Source organism: Kwoniella dejecticola, chromosome 1 (genome assembly GCF_000512565.2).
Source record: "Kwoniella dejecticola CBS 10117 chromosome 1, complete sequence".
NCBI classification, from domain to species: Eukaryota; Fungi; Basidiomycota; class Tremellomycetes; order Tremellales; family Cryptococcaceae; genus Kwoniella; species Kwoniella dejecticola.
This window is the reverse complement of record NC_089301.1, coordinates 1,260,126-1,277,515: the sequence shown is the minus strand read 5'-3', so window position 1 is coordinate 1,277,515 and position 17,390 is coordinate 1,260,126. Positions and strand designations below refer to the sequence as shown.

The 17,390-nt window shown below is 48.1% G+C and overlaps 8 protein-coding genes across 8 annotated transcripts; 2 read left to right on the top strand and 6 right to left on the bottom strand.

The window, feature by feature from the left end:
* Positions 1 to 357: 357 nt before the first annotated feature.
* Positions 358 to 919, bottom strand: I303_100489 (40S ribosomal protein eS12; the record flags this gene model as incomplete). Its single annotated transcript, XM_018403860.1, has 2 exons — positions 358 to 569; positions 691 to 919. The coding sequence occupies 2 exons, from the start codon at positions 917 to 919 to the stop codon at positions 358 to 360; spliced, it is 441 nt and encodes a 146-aa protein (XP_018266514.1).
* A 225-nt stretch (positions 920 to 1,144) lies between these two features.
* Positions 1,145 to 3,342, bottom strand: I303_100488 (uncharacterized protein; the record flags this gene model as incomplete). The annotated part of the gene is made up of 6 exons (XM_065968128.1): positions 1,145 to 1,469; positions 1,527 to 2,216; positions 2,288 to 2,458; positions 2,527 to 2,792; positions 2,859 to 2,963; positions 3,046 to 3,342. The coding sequence occupies 6 exons, from the start codon at positions 3,340 to 3,342 to the stop codon at positions 1,145 to 1,147; spliced, it is 1,854 nt and encodes a 617-aa protein (XP_065824200.1).
* Positions 3,343 to 3,574: 232 nt separating this feature from the next.
* I303_100487 (uncharacterized protein) lies at positions 3,575 to 5,319 on the top strand (the record flags this gene model as incomplete). The annotated part of the gene is made up of 7 exons (XM_018403858.1): positions 3,575 to 3,577; positions 3,631 to 3,664; positions 3,753 to 4,040; positions 4,230 to 4,456; positions 4,536 to 4,676; positions 4,752 to 4,921; positions 5,127 to 5,319. The coding sequence occupies 7 exons, from the start codon at positions 3,575 to 3,577 to the stop codon at positions 5,317 to 5,319; spliced, it is 1,056 nt and encodes a 351-aa protein (XP_018266512.1).
* A 185-nt stretch (positions 5,320 to 5,504) lies between these two features.
* I303_100486 (uncharacterized protein) lies at positions 5,505 to 7,447 on the bottom strand (the record flags this gene model as incomplete). Its single annotated transcript, XM_065968127.1, has 6 exons — positions 5,505 to 5,726; positions 5,818 to 5,942; positions 6,025 to 6,096; positions 6,186 to 6,306; positions 6,430 to 7,033; positions 7,182 to 7,447. 6 exons carry the CDS (start codon positions 7,445 to 7,447, stop codon positions 5,505 to 5,507), a joined length of 1,410 nt encoding a protein of 469 aa, XP_065824199.1.
* A 427-nt stretch (positions 7,448 to 7,874) lies between these two features.
* On the bottom strand, positions 7,875 to 9,231 carry I303_100485 (uncharacterized protein; the record flags this gene model as incomplete). The annotated part of the gene is made up of 4 exons (XM_018403856.2): positions 7,875 to 8,460; positions 8,630 to 8,778; positions 8,919 to 9,060; positions 9,194 to 9,231. 4 exons carry the CDS (start codon positions 9,229 to 9,231, stop codon positions 7,875 to 7,877), a joined length of 915 nt encoding a protein of 304 aa, XP_018266510.2.
* Positions 9,232 to 9,768: 537 nt separating this feature from the next.
* Positions 9,769 to 11,584, bottom strand: I303_100484 (uncharacterized protein; the record flags this gene model as incomplete). The annotated part of the gene is made up of 7 exons (XM_018403855.1): positions 9,769 to 9,883; positions 9,973 to 10,184; positions 10,284 to 10,711; positions 10,785 to 10,958; positions 11,023 to 11,245; positions 11,320 to 11,411; positions 11,503 to 11,584. The coding sequence occupies 7 exons, from the start codon at positions 11,582 to 11,584 to the stop codon at positions 9,769 to 9,771; spliced, it is 1,326 nt and encodes a 441-aa protein (XP_018266509.1).
* Positions 11,585 to 12,111: 527 nt separating this feature from the next.
* On the top strand, positions 12,112 to 14,571 carry I303_100483 (uncharacterized protein; the record flags this gene model as incomplete). The annotated part of the gene is made up of 8 exons (XM_065968126.1): positions 12,112 to 12,534; positions 12,599 to 12,671; positions 12,741 to 12,761; positions 12,826 to 13,496; positions 13,574 to 13,636; positions 13,705 to 13,727; positions 13,894 to 13,965; positions 14,082 to 14,571. 8 exons carry the CDS (start codon positions 12,112 to 12,114, stop codon positions 14,569 to 14,571), a joined length of 1,836 nt encoding a protein of 611 aa, XP_065824198.1.
* A 500-nt stretch (positions 14,572 to 15,071) lies between these two features.
* I303_100482 (uncharacterized protein) lies at positions 15,072 to 16,903 on the bottom strand (the record flags this gene model as incomplete). The annotated part of the gene is made up of 9 exons (XM_018403853.1): positions 15,072 to 15,226; positions 15,313 to 15,408; positions 15,505 to 15,837; positions 15,901 to 15,993; positions 16,052 to 16,109; positions 16,167 to 16,313; positions 16,433 to 16,478; positions 16,539 to 16,564; positions 16,724 to 16,903. 9 exons carry the CDS (start codon positions 16,901 to 16,903, stop codon positions 15,072 to 15,074), a joined length of 1,134 nt encoding a protein of 377 aa, XP_018266507.1.
* Between the last annotated feature and the right edge of the window lie 487 nt (positions 16,904 to 17,390).

Sequence of the window (17,390 nt, the reverse complement as noted above, 5' to 3'; positions counted from 1 at the left end):
CATAGAAGAGAAGAGAGATCAGACAGCGGATTGCCCTCCGAAGAGAGTAGGTTCGATTCCTAGGGATTGTCGACACTTTACAATGCGAAGAGGGAGTCCCATATTCATCAGGATGAAGTGAGGTATAAGAGGGGAGGGGAGTCAAATGATGGGGTGTTGGTATTCCAGATCGATGTTGTTGTGAAGCGGCAAATGAAGCAGGAAGCCAGACTCACGTTGTTGACGAAAGGGGAGATAGTAGATAAAAGGGAAATGCATTTATCGGGTCTTGAAGTCTGAAAAGGTGAACAATTGTATCAGCATCATGTCATGCAAAGGGTGATTATACAAGGGTCTGATAAGAGTCGAGAAAAGTCACTACTCACAGTCGAGGAGGACTTGGAGGGCGGGGGAGTCTTGTCCGTAGTTGGTGATAACGACACAAGAGCATCCGACGACCTTTCGGGGTTTACCTTCTCTGTCGATCTTGGCGAGACCGGCCCATTGTCCGAGGACCTTGGCGTCAGAAACCTTGATCAATTGGATGGAGTGCTCGGCACAGAGAGCCTCGATCAACTTGAGGTATTCGGCTGTGTGATTGAAAATGATTTATTCGAGATTAGCTCAAGCACTCAAGCACATTGTAGACACAGTATGTATGCATTGATTGTATGTCATAGACACAGAGACGAAAGGGTTGTATAGACTCACCCTCAGTGACAGTCTCTACGAGGACACACAAGTGAGCCTCTCGCTTGTCGAGAGCCTTGGCGCACTCTCTGAGACCTCTGGCCAATCCATCGTGGACAAGGGCGGTCTTGATGACTTGTTGAAGGGCGTCCTCGACGGAGAGAGGTCCGGATTTGTCGGCAACCTCGACTTCTCCGGCTTCGACTTCGACGGGGGGGTTGGAAGCGGTTTCAGATCCAGCGTCAGACATTTTGGGAGTTATAGCCTTCTTCCACTGTTTTTTAGGGGTTAAAAGTTAGGATGAAAGAACGAAACAGAGTCGAGAAATATCTAATTATTTTGATGAGTTCAACCCGTCGACCATGGATTCAGCCAAAATGCTCAAATGATAATTTACATATGTCGGCGTTTACCGGGATTTACAATTAAACTACTTCTTCATGAGAGTGGCAAATACATATCCCCTCGCAGGTCATTACGTAATTAGCCTCCACACTTCAAGTCCACCTCTCCTCTCGTCCTCATCCTGCAAAATATCAAACCCATTCCATTTGGACCATACCTGCTCATACCCTTGTAAGACTAACGCCTCCTTGAATGTCACTTGTCGGCTGTCGAAGATCTCTGATCTATGTAGCAATTCGCCGAAAGCGATTATGTGTGATGGCTTCGCAGGATTGGCGCTGAGGTTGGCTATCTCATGCAGCTGAGCTGGTGGATATGGGAAGACGTCGCGCATGTAAGTGACGGGAGACTGGTAGAAAAAGCTTTGCTGTGTGCGATGGGTCTTCGAGTCGACTCTATACGGATTGCATCAGCACTGATCTCTACAGTCAGTCAATATCAGCCGGACTCACCCCAACGGCGGTTCGCAGGTCAAAAACCATCCATCCATGTCCGGGAGGTGTAGATGACTCTGCCAAGGTACCGAATGACAAGGAGTCAGGGCTACCAGTCCTCTGACTTGGCCGAGGTCGCCTCTTCTGAGCACATTCATGACCTCCACCTGGGCTGCGCCGTGGCAAAGGTTGAGGTATAGGAATGGCAAGATGGGCGTAAAAAGGATGAAGTAGAACGGATATTTAGGTATCCTTGTGAATTGTCGGATAGACTGGGTCAATCTATAGCATCCTATGATATGTGGGTTGTGTCCTGATACCAATGGCGGAATAGCGAAAATCAAAAGCGGCGGTAGGAATGGGTGGAGGAACCGCCATTCCGAGTGAGGAGACAACGATAGAATGATGATTGAAAATGTTATCGCTCTTGACATGAGTCGCAGTGGTTCGGGCGTATCGAGAGCTTGGGGCTTGTTGTGCAGTAGACTTGTGGGGATCACAGAAGAGACAAAGCCACTGAGAGACCAGTACCAAATTGGCAGAAGTAATAGAGGAATCGATTGGGTCAAGTGATATAGGTAGTTTGTCGAACCGTAAAATGAGGAGATGTTCTGAATCACATTTTGGTGTATGAAGGTCAAGGCTGGGAAATACAGTCGACCGGTGAACGAGTGATCGATGAAAGTGGACGCGGCTAGGGTAGTGAGGCTGATTGGCACGTATCATCCGAATGATCAGCTTTGACCGGTCAGACCGTACTGAGAGATACGTCGACTTACAAGCTCGCGACTGCTATCCCGACAATACTAGCACTCGCACCTACACCCGATGTCCTCCATGTCCTGATGACCAGATCAAGGCCCAGGTACGTCCACAGGGGAATAGTAGTTGGGCGTATACAGAGAGCTGTGGTGGCCAGTACAACGGACAAAGGGAGATTATCCGAGCATCTGCGAAAGGCAAAGTCAGATTTGCGACCCGGATGGACTGATTGAGCAGTATATACAACAGAACGCACGATACCGTTGTAAACAAAGGCCTATCTCTGTCCATGGACAGGTAGTCGAGCTTTTCCACACCGTTGGTCCTCTCTTCGTTCAGTTGGTCTTTCTCTTTGTCTCCATTTCGGGCTGGCCTCATGTCTTGCAGCGAGGTCTTAGAGGAAGACAGTTTGGGCAATGGGAAATAACACAATGCCATCGTAGTCAACAATGTTTCGGGCGAGGTCGACAGTGATCTTGGGAGGAGATGAGCGTTGAAGAGCGATGTAAGAGACAGAAATAACTGGTTCGCAGGATTACCATCAGCTGATCTGAATCCTTTAATCCGTGAAAATAGGTGGACCCTCACCGCTGTGGATGATGCTCCAGGACTGATGAGTCTAGCGGCGAGTTTGTAGGTGTAGTAATCTGTAAGAGCAGCAACCAGAACTCCTACTAGTCGAGGCGCAATCACCTAACGGATGTCAAAGAAATTATATGAGCGATGCAGTTGATGGAAGATCAGCAGATTGTAGATAATGCTTGCTTGCACTAACCAATAATTCGGTCTTATCCAGTCCCAGCACCTGCAGAAGCTTATACACGCCTTCAAAGACGCCGGGCCATAGCCAGCCTCTCATCCTGCCGCCGACGACGTATATATCGTACCATCTTCCCGTAGGCAAAGAAGGTAGATCTTTCCATTCCCACGTCAAATAGCCATATCCGAATACGTAGTTGTGAGCAACCTCGAGCGATTGGTAGAATTCGTCTGGCTGAAAGTATGTATGAGGGAATGGGAGCACGAGCAATGTACGGATGAGGAGTGCAAGTAGCAGTGCTCTGGGTATCATCCCCATCATATACCTGGAACGATTGCGAGTGATTAAATGAGGAAGAATGAAGATAGAGATAAGCCAAAAGCAAAAGCACAAGACACCAAAGCGCGATGACGTTTGTAGGTCTAGGAGGAATTCGAGTAACCGGCGGAAATGGAAATGGAAAGGGAAACGATATTTGTGTACTTCTTCTTCGTTCTTTGTATCATTCGCAAACAACATAGGCACGAATAGAGGCAACTGCAGGATGGTGAGTCCCATAGTGGTCGATGTGTGGGAATATGGCTGATTCCCACGCATCAGTCTTTGTCGTATCTTCAACAAGATTCCACTCCCAGTAGGCTCTGTCCCTCCGATTATCCCTTGAATCAACATTGTCCTTTATCGTCGGACCAATCATGCTGATTACAGGAATTATTCTGCAGTATTGCCCGACTCTGTATGGGCATTGAAATGGACATCGAACAACAAGATCATATCAGGCTCCGCAGATGGTCATTTACGAATATGGGATCCTAGCGAAATCACCACGCAGCCGATATACGATCTTTCTTCTCATCCACTTGCGATTTCCTCGTTATCCACTACTTCCGATGGCAAATTTGCGTTGGCTACGAGCCTAGATGGGACTGTAGCTCTGGTAGATGTGGAGAATGGTACGGTCGCCGGAAAGATTGAGACTGGTAGAGAAGTAGTGGGAAGTGGAGAGAAAGGTGAGTAGTATCCACTGGGCTGTGTTGCCCTCGTCTCTCTCTCGTTATCAACACACCGAGATCCGTGATCAGCATGAGCCCTCCTATCGAGTCCTACCATCACGCGTGGCTTCGAGATCGAAATGCACTTGTTGGCCATCCGTTTGACTAATCAAGAGACGTTGAGCTGACTTGCGCGCGACACTGCAGAGCTACCCGCATTCACATCGGCAATTCACCCAGACAGCAAATGCTGGGCTTGGTCAGGCAGATCATCCAAATTGGCTATTCGACCAATCGACCAGATACTTCCTGAGACAAACGGCGAAGACTTGAACGGTAATGGGGAAGAAAGCAGTAATCGCCGAGGGGCTTTGGGCGGGGAGGGCAAATCTGTTGATACTGGGAAAGGGAAATTCGGAATGGACGTTCAATTTGTGAGCCATCCATTCTCTGGGCTGATCGTTCATGGATCTTCTGTGTCTCACCGTACTGACGCATCAAACTTTCATATAGTCACCGGATGGTCGACAATTGGCATTAGCGACTGAACAGGGTCAAGTCGTAATACTAGATGTGGAGTCTTCCAGCATAGTCGCGACTTACACTTCGCACAACAAAGCTGTCAGGACGGTGACTTGGTCGCCTGATTCTCAAGTGCGTGCTTCATTGGCTACCCGTCCATGCCTGTACCATTGAAAAAGTCGCTAATCGACTGCACGATCATTTCAGTGGTTATACTCAGGATCAGACGACCATCTGATAGTGCTCTACGACGTGCGAGCCGGCTCTAAGTCAGGATCAGGCGGGAAAGGTGAAGGTGCTGTGGCCATGCTGCAAGGACATCAGAGTTGGGTTCTGAAGGTAGACGCTAGTCCCGATGGGAAGTTGTTGGGTAGTGGGTGAGTCAGACTGATGCTTCTATCCATCTTTTGTGTACAAAAATCGCACTATCGCTTCTTCATTGTCGTTGCTCTTCCCCCTTCGCTTGATCCCTTGCATTTCATAGCATTGCGGCTATTCTGTTCTGACCATCTTCTGTCTTCGCCTCCGGCGATACATGACCCTCTGAAGATGGCTGCTAATTGTTGATCTTTCTCCTGACAGAGGCGCAGATAGTATGATCAAGCTCTGGGATGTCGGACAACGAGCATGCGTCTCAACTTCGACGGGTACTTCGGAAATATGGGGCTTTGCATGGCAGCCCACAGCGTCAGATACGTTCGCAGCTGGGAAACAGTTTGCAGTGGCAGGCGATGATAAAGCCATCACTCTCTTCAGAGCTGCCGGGTCGATATAGGCTATTCAATCAACGAGAAGGCAAAATTGAATGCAGTACGAGTGGAGCATCGGCATTCCGATCTCGGAGAGAAGAAAAATGTATGCATATAATCCTACATGTTGCAATACTCTAAGAATCTACAATCGGAATGAACAGACGAGAACGATCATAGTAGACCATCGAGGTGATATCAAGCCAACACATCATAGTCGACTCGCTCGTTTTGCTTCATCGGAAGACGATAAACCAGTAAGAAGCTCTTGTTCCGTGACTAGCTCGTGCAACTTCAACGGCCGTCTAATCATATCTTTTCGAGCTGGATCGACGAAAGAAGAATCCCTTGTTATCCGCCATTTCCGCTGAAGATGGGGTTCAAGGGTACCTTCCATTCGTGACTTGATCAGATCTCCAATGATAGGTAAGAACTGCACCATCATATTTCATATTTCGAAACAAGAACAGGGGGATCCCATGATTAGACTCATATCCTCTACATGACCAGGTACTGGTACTCACCTTGAACGCGTGTCCCGCTCCACCTGTAGCGATGGTCAACGAAGGATAATCTGGAGAAATGTCTATCACCCAGTTCCCATCGACTACGTCTGAGTACCAACACATCCGTGTGAAAGCGATTGGCACTGACAGTGTACCAAAATAATCAGCTTCACTCACACAGTCAGGGGAAGAGTGTGAAGAAGGTCTGAAATATGATTGACTCACTCTGAGCGAGCTCAGGATAGACTATGGACAGCTGTTCACGGAGCTTGGTATATGAATCTTTAGGTATCCAGCCTGTTTGCAATTGGATATTTGACTTCAGTATAGCTTTTGAGATAACTCTCTGCAAGTGGGTTCATGAAAATGAGACGCTCGTCACTCACCAACAGCTTGACTATTTGTATATGCGACAGCTTTCGGATCGGTAGCTGTCCTTGGTACGCCGTCCTGCGTAACATAGCCTGCGGCATGAAGAGCGAACTTGACTATACCTTGTTCGTTTGGCTACGGACATCGTCAGCGAGAGTACGAGACACGATGCGATGAGATGAGATGGGATGGGATGTAGTGAAACGAGGTGAAATGGGATGTGGTGAGATCAGATGAGATGCGTCGTGTCGAGCTCACAGGGAACGAGTAATATCCCGACCCATCGTGATGCATACTAACAGGTATATCCTTATACCTTTCCGCCTGTTCTTTCGAAAGTTGAATCGCACACACCGTCTGCCCAGTGGCCGTGACCAAGTTTTCCGGTATAATGCCTTTCAAAGAAGGATGCGATCCCGACCAAGATCCCAATGCCAATACTACTTTATCCGCCTTGAACTCCCTTCCATCTTTGACTCTTACTCCAATCACATCTTTCTTTCCACCTGGTGTAGTACTTGAGCTTGAACTTGAACTGGGACTTGAGCCCGAGTATAGTAGATCTTGGAATTCCGCCTTGGGTATGATCTCCCCTCCCAACTCCCTGATCCACGAGTACAGTTTCTCCACGGCAGCAGTAGCGTTCGCCCACCCTCCGCTAGGATTATAATACCCCCTAACTTCTTTTCCTGGTATTCTCACTTTCACACTTGGGCTGCCTCCCGAGAGGACGCGCGTGAATTCTTCGGGGGTGTTGAGGAGTCGAGCCTTGGGTTCTTGTGCTTTGACATTCTGGTATGTCTGAATTCCGGTTTCACCGTGGTAACCCTCTAGATGTAGTCCACGCACTACCACTCCGGATCTGACCAGTCAGAAAAGTGTAATAACAGACCTTCCGTCAGTCAAACGATATGACGTGTTTCCATCATGAGGATCAAGACTCTTTGGGTTCTAGTGAGATCTACTGAAACGTCGTAGTATGGGTGTTACAGAGCCATGCCTATACTCACTGGTAATAGATCCCGTACCAATCAGGTTTATTCCACTCATCTATAGCTTTCTTCGCCAAAACCGCGTAATCCTTATCTATATAATCGAATCGAACTACTTTGTTTATATCGCACGAAGCGGCGTCGAGGGCAGGGAGAGTCTCCGCTCTGTCGATGATTGTGACTTTACCGTATTGCCCACTACGAAGGAGGGATACAGCTGTCGATGCACCTAATTCGCCGGCGCCCACAATCAGCACAGTGGGTTTGAGCACAGGAGAAGACATAGTGCCTGAAGTTCCGTGTCTACGTCTACGTCAACGAGATACTACTCTAATATGGTGTAGGTCGAAGAGCGATACGGGTTGAAGAGAACATCCTCGGAATTCAGATAGCACCCCGACGCTCTTAAATACGCTATTACGCTACACATAAAGCGTGGACATTTCGCGATAATCATCATCGGTATCCTTCGGGGAGTTGCTTGATCCGAAGGGCGTCGACCGAAAGGAACCGACGGACTAAGGGAAGGTATCGGTCAAATGCGATCACCCATTCGCCAATGCAAAGACAATGGCAAGGCCAGAGGCCGTTGCCGTTGAAGGCTGAGTCTGCTAGCTCTTTGCGAAGAAGCGCTGCATGTCTAAGTATGCGATTGCAAGCCATACGTCGGATTCGTGATCATCTTCAATTGATGCAACTAGCTACGGTCTCTCAGACCGACATGACACTCCATTGGTCTTGGAGATGCTCCTCGCTACCCCACGCTTCGAGTCTACCTCTCACTTCCAACCCCTCACCATCCGGACGGCCGGAATCCTCCCACCAAACACGCACAATAGCCACTGCGGTATTCCCAATCTGTCGTCCATCTTCCGTATGAACAAAATCAAATTGTTCGGGAACATGTAGGTCGATAGGCGATTTAGCTAATTGCATTTGGGTGTCCGTTTCGGCTTGAGCACCGTCAACACCAGCACCGTGGGCAGTGGGACTGATAGATGGTTTAGTAAGTAGCTTGAGCAAGGCTGAGATACACTCTTGATGAGTGACTACCAACACGACACCTTTTCCTCCGGTATGATTGGTCTCCTTGGACGGGGTTCGCAGTATACCGGGTCGAGGAAGTCCCTTGATAGAGCTTAACGCTCTTTCCAATACAGGAGAAGCGGGTCCTGCTGAAGCTGAAGCTGAAGCTGAGGTAGGAGTCAAAGGGCTAATAGGAGTGGCGGCACCTGAAGTTTGGGGTGTGTGAGTAGTCAGTAGACTGGACAGCCACGAGTGTAATCTTTCCGCTATTCTGCGATCAGATCAATTTACGCTGTCAGCGTCAGAACGATTATCAGGATCATTGTCAGAGTAAGAGTCATACTCGATTCCCATGAGAAAGCAGTCGTTTGAGTCTCGATGAATTCCCATCGCGATGCGACATGGCAGGCAGGTAGGGCGATGGGTGCAGATCCACTTACTCTTCGTCAGGCTCACATCCCATATCATCGAACTTATCTTTAATCTCTTCCCACGGTCTGCCCTCCGCTTGCCCCGCACTAGTCGCAGTCAACCTTTCGTCGATGTGGAGTTTAGCTTTCGCCTGTTGGGCGCAAACGATTCTCGCGGTCTATTTTAGACATGAGTTTGTCGCGTAATCAGTATCATGGTAGAAACTCAGCGTCAGGGTCGGGGCACGGCAAGGCAAGACAAGGCGAAGCAAAGCTTTGTCTACGCATTCTCGTCGTTTCATTCAAAGGAGTCACTCACATCATGAGCTCTTTTCAAGGGGCTAGACAAAACCTGATGAAGAGGAACCATCTTGAGCCAATCACCGAGCTTCTGAGCTTGTTCTTCGCCTAATTCCGATAAAGGGAAATCGAGTCTACCTTGTATGATCCCCTGCTGATTTCTTCACAATGAACGATGTACAGTACATTGTTTTAGCGCAGCGAGGACAATTTCCTCAACGTCATAGAAGCAGGTAGGAAGGTAAAGGAGGGAGAGGCGGTTGTGATCTGAGCGTAAGCTGCTTACTGACTCACAGTTGCGTTTGACCATGTCTTACTAGATATAACAACATCCTGTATGTAATCTAAATCCTGTTTTGGACTGGTGTGCGGTAAGTCAAGTAGGAATCAGGAATCAAGGACGATGTCAAGTCTTGTCTATGATCTGCAAAGTGGGATCACAGAGCTCCGAGCTCTAGCTTATATATCTTCCAGGTCCTGTCCTTACTCCGCATCTCGCTGACTTCATCGCACATCCTTTCATTGGGCGATCCTTTCATCCTCGACGGAATACCGATGATAGGAAGAGATGCGATCAGTAACAAAGGTCAATGAAGCAACGTTCGTCCGACTCTGGCGGATTTGGTTTGGCCTTCCTTCTCTTAGCAGGAAAGCGTCCAAGCGAGATAGTCACTGATGATGCATCTATATTTCTATTTCGATTAGATAATCACAAGTATCCTTTTTGTACCGCCTTCCTTCCTTCCTTCCATACTACCGCCCTTCAGCTATATCACATAGACAAACGTGCATTTACATCCGTATCTGACCAATTGATTGGACTTGCAGCAATCCGCCGAGTCGAGGTATGACAACCGAGAACGAGTGGTCTAGGAAGGCAGGAAAGAAGGTGGGAAGATGGTTCGAGGGCCGTACCATTCACCCTTCAGCATTCGAGAGAAGTAGGCTCGGGGCATTATGTCCTTGGTGAGGTGGTAAAAGAGTCTGCAGCAACGATAAATGTCAGTGAACGTGTTTCTGAAGACCTGCAACTCGGTGATTTGAGGAAGGAGTCGGGAGATTGAGCCACTCACCTGTTGGGAACAGCTTGGTCGGTGAATCTGGCGAAACTCTCTTTTCGTTGAGCCCCGTATTTGAACTCGGCAAGCAACAGTTCTCCTCTACCGGTGAAAAGCGGACACGAGGTGTATCCATCGTAGATTGCTTCACCGACTTTACCGGTTTCCATAAGCGTCACGAGATTATGCGTTAGGACAGGGGTTTGGCCGGTGATGGCGGCAGCAGTCTAGATCGCGAAAAAGAGCAAAGTCGTTCAATCAGTTATCGTTTAATTTCTGCAAATGGCGGAAATGGAGGAAGAATTGATGGACCACGGCTCGCTCACCTTTGACGTAGGGAGAGAAGATGAATCACCAAGCGAGAAGACGTTCTCGTATTTCTTGTGTTGGAGCGTACCCTGATCCACATCTACCCAACCTACCGAATCTGCCAACGGTGATTTCTTGATCCAGTCCAGGGGTCCCATTTGAGGTACGGCGTGTAACATTCCGTATTCCTTTTCAATTTTCTTTCCCTTATCTGCTCCAGCGACGACCTCGAACACTGCTACTTTCTCATCTGCCTTGATCTCCACCAGGTTGGTGTTGAACAACGCATCGATACCCTTCTTCTGTCTGATCGCGTCTAAGGCTTTCGAGTAATCGGGAACAGCGAACATTGAGGGCATACCGGTTATGAAGGTTGAGTGGTTGTTGGATGTTTCGGTTTGGGATTTCCAGAACGAGTCAGACATGTAAGCTACTTTTTGGGGAGCTAAGGGATCAAAAGCGAGTATTAGCATGATCGGCCTCTGCAGACGGACAGGATAGGACAAGAAGAGACGCACCACCAGCACATTTGATTACACCTAAAGGCTGCGTGAAGATAGCTTCTCCTTCGCCCTTATGGTTTCTGACTAAGTCCCATGTCTTATCGGCAGTCTCGTATGAGTAGATAGTGGAGACTTTCGATTTGAGGGGATCGGCAATGGCATTCTTGAGACCTTTGATATTATCCCAATCTGAAGGAGCGGGCAATTGAGGTCAGCTTAAGCTTGGCGACATGATGAATTCATGTAAGCTTACTTATTTGAATACCAGCGGCAACGACCAAATAATCGTAAGACACCTTGCTTCCATCAGCAAGAACGACCTGATTGGCCCCCGGTTCAAAGCCCGAGGCATTTTGAGGGATGTGGGCGAAATGAGGAGAGATGAGCGAGTCAAGGGGTTTTCGATACGATTGCTTGTCAGCCAAACCTGATCCGACGATCGTCCATCCAGGCTGGTAATCGTGGTTCTTGTTCGCCTAGGTTCAGTCGATGCTTTGCAATCAGCTCGCAATCTCGATCGGCCGAAGGGGTAATTCATGAGCGAGCTTACATCGACGATGGCTACATCGCCATCCCCTAAGGCTTTACCTTGAGCTTTGAAGGCATTGTAGATTTGATTGGCAGCGGCAAGACCACCAGCACCTATTCGATTGAGAATCGTCAGAATGTGTTCAGTATGTACGCTGACTTTCGGAACACCGAGACAGGAGACAGAACGGTAAGGAATACTGACCTCCACCAATGACTACTACCTTGTGCTTTCCTGCAGCGGAAGTAGACGCTAATCTAGCGAAGTTTCTTGGTAAGACTGACATGGTGGCAATTGTACCTTTTGAGATGATGAGCGATACGATGATGAACAACGATGCATGCTGAATCATTTGTTATGCTATATGTATATATATGTTTCCTAAATCTACCGTTGTTTTTCTTGACTTTTTTGGAATTCTTGTTCGATGTCGCCATCGATGAATGCGGGGTAAAATCGTAATACCCTGATCCCAAAGGAGTCAAGTCACGTGGCAACTCAGTCACTGTTACGTCAACTAGGTCGGTCTGTGCGTTATGGTGATAACCGAGAGGTCCACTCAACTTTGCTCACCAAACTTACAGGAGTCGACTAAAATGTATCATTGCTCTCATGTCTTGTCATGACGAGCAAGCAATACATAGGTATCTGAACAGCACCTCTGTTGCGATTTTGATCTTCTTGAATCGCTCGCCTCCTTCCGAACTTCACTGAAATCGAATTCCGACATCAAGAGATCAATGCCGGAAGACTCGCAAACATAACGTCAGCTCGACCACCACCAGGCAGAAAGTCAAAATCCAAACTTCACACATGTCAACCCCTCTCTGCTCTCCGCGCAAGTCGCCAGGGGGACAAGAGTTATCAATCATCTCTGACGAGGTAATCGATCCAGTATCACTTGACCTTGACTCCCAGCACGACAACGACTCAGCAGCGACCACTTCCAGCTTTGCGGACGAAACCCATACCTCACCGCTTGATGATGATCATCACGATGACGCTGAAACCAGTCATAAGCATGCGGACGTTCACCAAAGCGAGCACAGGAAGGATCATCACACTCCAGCGAGTGCAGCAAAGAAGAAGAAAGTCAGAAAACCCTTACGAGCTAAACAAGTGTTCTGGCAAGACATACCTGATTGGACAGGCCGGGACGACTGTCCGTTGCTGGACATCCTGCCTAGGGAAGTCTTAGATCTGTGCTTCGGCACAACCATCAACCTCGGTCTCAGTGTAAGTACTCGACAGATTGTCTCGATCATCGTGAACTGACGGATGTATTGTCCGTCCTTCGTAGATGAGAGACTACGTCTCGCTTGCCGGGACGTGTAGGTTCTTTCAGGCATCAGATGACGGATACAGTATTCAGAGTGAGTAACCTCCCACTCTGACAGCTGCTGAATCGTGAGAAGAAAGAAGCTAAGACTGTGGCGATGAAGGAAATAACTTACTATTCGGGAGTTTATTAATCGTTGGACAAGCCCAAAACGAACCACGCCCAGCGATTATTCACTCACACTGTAGAGCAAGACTGGAAAATGCCAAAGCAGAAACAAACGGTATACCCTAAGCCTTCAGGCAGGGATCATTACACACCGCGAGGTGATAGAACGCGATGGACGGAAGCCCAGTGGACAGTGTATAAGGAGGAGCAGTATTGGTGGCGATGGCAGATCCGTAAGAAGCGCTTGGAGCATGAGAGGCTGAGACAGCTTACGGCCGGGGACGGGGACAGGACAAGAAATCATGATCCTGGGCAAAGAATCATAGTAGGTGTATCTCGCCGTACGGTGATCGGACGTGTCAGAGGCAGAAAGAACGGTCGACCTCCTGTCGAAAAAGATGAAGAGGGCCATCCGGAAGAAGAGTTTTACCTCAAGATCGACAAAAGCAGAACGCAAGATGGCGGCAGCGAAGGCGACAGATCCCCTTCGTACGGCCGAATCGTGATGCCGACTAAGGTACCTGACACCTTCCGAGACCGACTGGAGGCGAAGATCAAAGACATCAAGAGTAAGACTATAGGAGGGGTCTGGCAAACTCCAGCCCTTGTCGCGGAAGTGAAAGATCACGATGAAGATTATCCGGATCTCACGGCGGCCAGCTTGCAGCTACGGGGTGACCCAGTCTTCTGGCCAAGCGAATATAGAAAGAAGGCAGTCGAAAGAGCCCATCAGGGGTACATCGGGAAATCTGTAAGTCCCGATTCTTCTCGGATATACGGAGATAGTCGAAGAAAGTTAGAAAAACTGATTTCCCCCGTGTTTGCAAGGAGGCGATGCGAGAATATAAAGTGACTGAAGCGGAACTGCTTTGCCTGAGGCACATCCTTGTAGTACGTGCAAGCCGTCAGAATGTCACATACAGCAGCAACTGACGATCAAGGTTTGATCACGTATTCAGCCGAATCCCATGAACAAAAGGAGGTATGTAAGAGTTGCATTGTAGCTGCTTCGCAACTTCCTGCTGACCTGATACCGATGCCCGACCGACTTCTGATTGATCAGCCCCCAGCAAGTGTGAGTCCGACTAAAAACGGGTACTCTAGCATCAACCAAGGGTCAGGACACTGACCATTGCTTTACTTTGTAGATTCTGGAGAACAGCAGTCGAGGCACTAGCTTATCGCTCGCACGGCGGGCCATATGAGCATCAACAATACCTGTAAGTGGACTGAAATTTTCCCTTTCATTTTTGACCTTCAGATCGATCGTATCAGCTTCTCATATTTGTTTTGAGAAATGAATATGCTGAACCAAGATTGGTATGGTTTCGTGTAGTAAGAGGAATCGAGAGTTGACTGAAAAGTCAAACGATACCAAGAAGCGCAACCGGGAAAAAGCCGAGGACGAAGGCAAGAACCCCGTCAAGAAAAAGAGAAAACATAGATTATTACCTAAAGAATGGGCTAAATTGCAGATTGAGCTTTCCAAAGACAGGTCGAGCGCCAGTGCGAGTGCGAGTGCAAGAGTATCCCCGAAGATGACGAATACGACTGAAGATGGTGGTGATGGAGGTGAGGATGATGATGATGATGATGATGCAGAAGGGAATCAAAGCGATAATTCGGCAAAGGCAGTGGGCGAAGAAGACAAGACAAAAGAAGATGACGATGAACATGACGATGAACATGACGATGAACATGACGATGAACATGACGATGATAAAGAAGGTGAAGATGAAGATGAAGATGAAGATGGACATCAATGGTGTGAGGAGGGATGTCGATGTCATAAAGATATGTTCAAGAGGTCGGAGCGTGGTCAATAATTCATTGGAATAAAAGTAGATGCGGAAGCTCTTTCTTGAATAAGCTTTGGTAGATGATGTCGAGTGATTTGACAGGTAGGGAATTACGAGTATATACTCATCAAGTTCTTCAATGTATCTCCATGTTTCATGTCTCATGCCTCACGTCAAGTGTCTAGGCCCAAGTGGTCAAAGACAAGCAATAAGATGGAGATGCTCGGGATGGACGATGAATTTTCGATTTTGCATTCTCGGGTATTACTATCGCTGCATACTGCGATTTGCAAAGGACACCGAGAGAGTTATTATATTTGTACATTCGACATTCGACAATCGACTTCTCAACTAGCATTATTTGTTTAGGTTCACAATTATTCAAGTAAAAAGTAAAAAGGTAAATTATAAATCAGACAAAGACCATTAAGCTACATTCAGAAGACACAACTTCAGACCATTGCACATGAAACCAAATCGAGATGCCTTTTCTCTCTATCGAGTCACGTCATCGAGACCGGATCCACTTAGACATTGGCCATGGAGCTGATCAGCCCGGCGTTCGTGGCTGGCCCAGGACCAGCTTCGGCGTTGTGGTGATCGTCGTGAGCCGAAGCGGCGATTTGGTTGGCTACGTCTCCGTTCATTCCTGCGGAACCCATACCACCGAGGTTCATAGGTACTGCGTGATGCAACACGATGATCAGCGGGCTTTCCGGATTAAGTGAGAAGAGAAAGAAGGGTTGACCCGGACTGGAAAGGACATACCAAAGACAACCTTGGAACCAGATGATCTAGCCATGTTTTGAAGAGCCTCAAGTTGTCTGATTTGCATAGCAGCGGGAGAAGCAAGGATATCGGCGGCTAAGTGTAATTGAAATCCGATTGATCAGTAGTTTGTCGTAAACTCGAATGCCATAGGTCAGGGGTCATGATTCATGAGGTCAAAGTCAGACTCACCTTGTCTCATCAATTTGGCAGCATCAACTTCGGCTCGAGCAGCGATAACCTTACTTTCACCAATTCGCTTCTGTGTAGCAGCGGAAGATAAGGATTGTTGGAGCTCGATCGAGAAGTTGATATCCTTTAGTAAGATCGACTCGATCGCGACACCCCACTTCTCGGCTGTGGCTTCAATGATCTCGGCAACTTCACAGGCGAGACCTTCTCTGTCGGAAATGACACTCTGAAGGACTCGGCCACCAACGACTTGTCGCAAAGTGGTCTGGGCTCGCTCGACAAGAGCGGTTCGGACATCGTTGATACCGAAAGCAGCTCTGTAAGGGGAGATTACTACGAAGCATCGGATACGATCAGCGTTACGTATATATACTGAAGCAGAAGAAAGGAGCTCACCATGCCAACAGATGACACTGTCAACATCAACGGAGACGTTATCCTTAGTCTGGACGGTTTGTCTCGGTACGGATGTAAGTTGGATCTTGACATCTGTCAAGCGAATCGGGTAAGCCATGGATGGTAAGCGGGCAAAACAGAGGGTACTTACCGACTACTCTGACGGACTCGGTACAAACGTTGACTTTGACAAGACCAGGATCGACGGACTGGACACATTTCGGGGCGTCAGCTTGTATCAAGGATCGCATAACCAAAATACTCACCTTGTAGAATTGACCAAATCGACTGATCAGACCAACCGAACCCTGATCGATGTTCTTGAAAGGGTTGGGGAATGGACAACATGGGATCATACCGATGTTACCGATGCATGAACCGAGACCGTTCATCATGGATCCGTAGAAACCGTGCTGAGGGCGAGCAAGCACAAGGGGATCAGCTGGTGCATTTGGCACGACCCATTGTGGTCGTATGTATGCATGAGTGCTAGGTATGTGGGATCTGGAGTGATGTGATCTAGGAAACTCACTTGAATCGAGGTGGTACCGAGATCTTGAGCATAAGAGGGTTGCATCCTGCGAACAGAGACGTCGGTGTTATGCATGTGAGTGACGCAGTGGTAGTCGCAGACTTACTCATTCTTCTTGAGAGGTTGAACGGTCTGTAGAGGGAAATGGAGGCATGATCAGCTTTGCCCTCCTGCGCTTCTCGATCGCATTATCAGACAACAAATAACAAGTGATGTTTCACGTATCGATGGGACTCAGTGGCCATGCATGGATTTGATGGAACCATGATGAGAGCAGGAAGAAGCACTCACCAAGAGACCACCTTCTTTGGGAGCGCCTGAGGCAGCAGCAGCAGACATCTTAGGTTGTCTAGGTTGATCATCGGTAACGTATCGGTGAAGGTCTTCCTCGTGAGAAGGCGCCTTACCGTTCCCGTTGCCTACGGTCGTACCGTCGAGGGATTGCTTGTATCCTGGGGCGGGTGCTGACATTGTGTTGTTGTGGAAGGTATGTATTGAGTGTTATAAAAGATGAGATGATGTATGGATGTATGAAGTTGTCGTCAAGTGGTTTCGATCGTTGAGGTTGAATCGAAGTTACAAGTTTGAAGTTGGTTGATGGTGGCAATTAGTGTGTCTGTGTTATGTTTTATATATCTGTTTTCGGGAATTAACGAAACCCTACCCTTGCTTGTTCTGTCCGCCGAGATCGGTTATGAAATGCATGATTCAACAGCCCCACCTTGGACCCTACAAAACCCTAGATATCTCATCTTGGCTATTCTTGGCACAGCTTAGATGCATTTGGTCTTTCCTGAGGTATTTTACAGGCTGTACGTTATTCCATCCTCTTATGTCCGTTTTACCGTCTGACCTGAACAACTCTCGGACGATGCGAGCTCTTCGATAAAACGATAATATTTACATCGGTATTGACCGATCTGTGTGGGTACTCACAGACATACGTCATGCGATACGC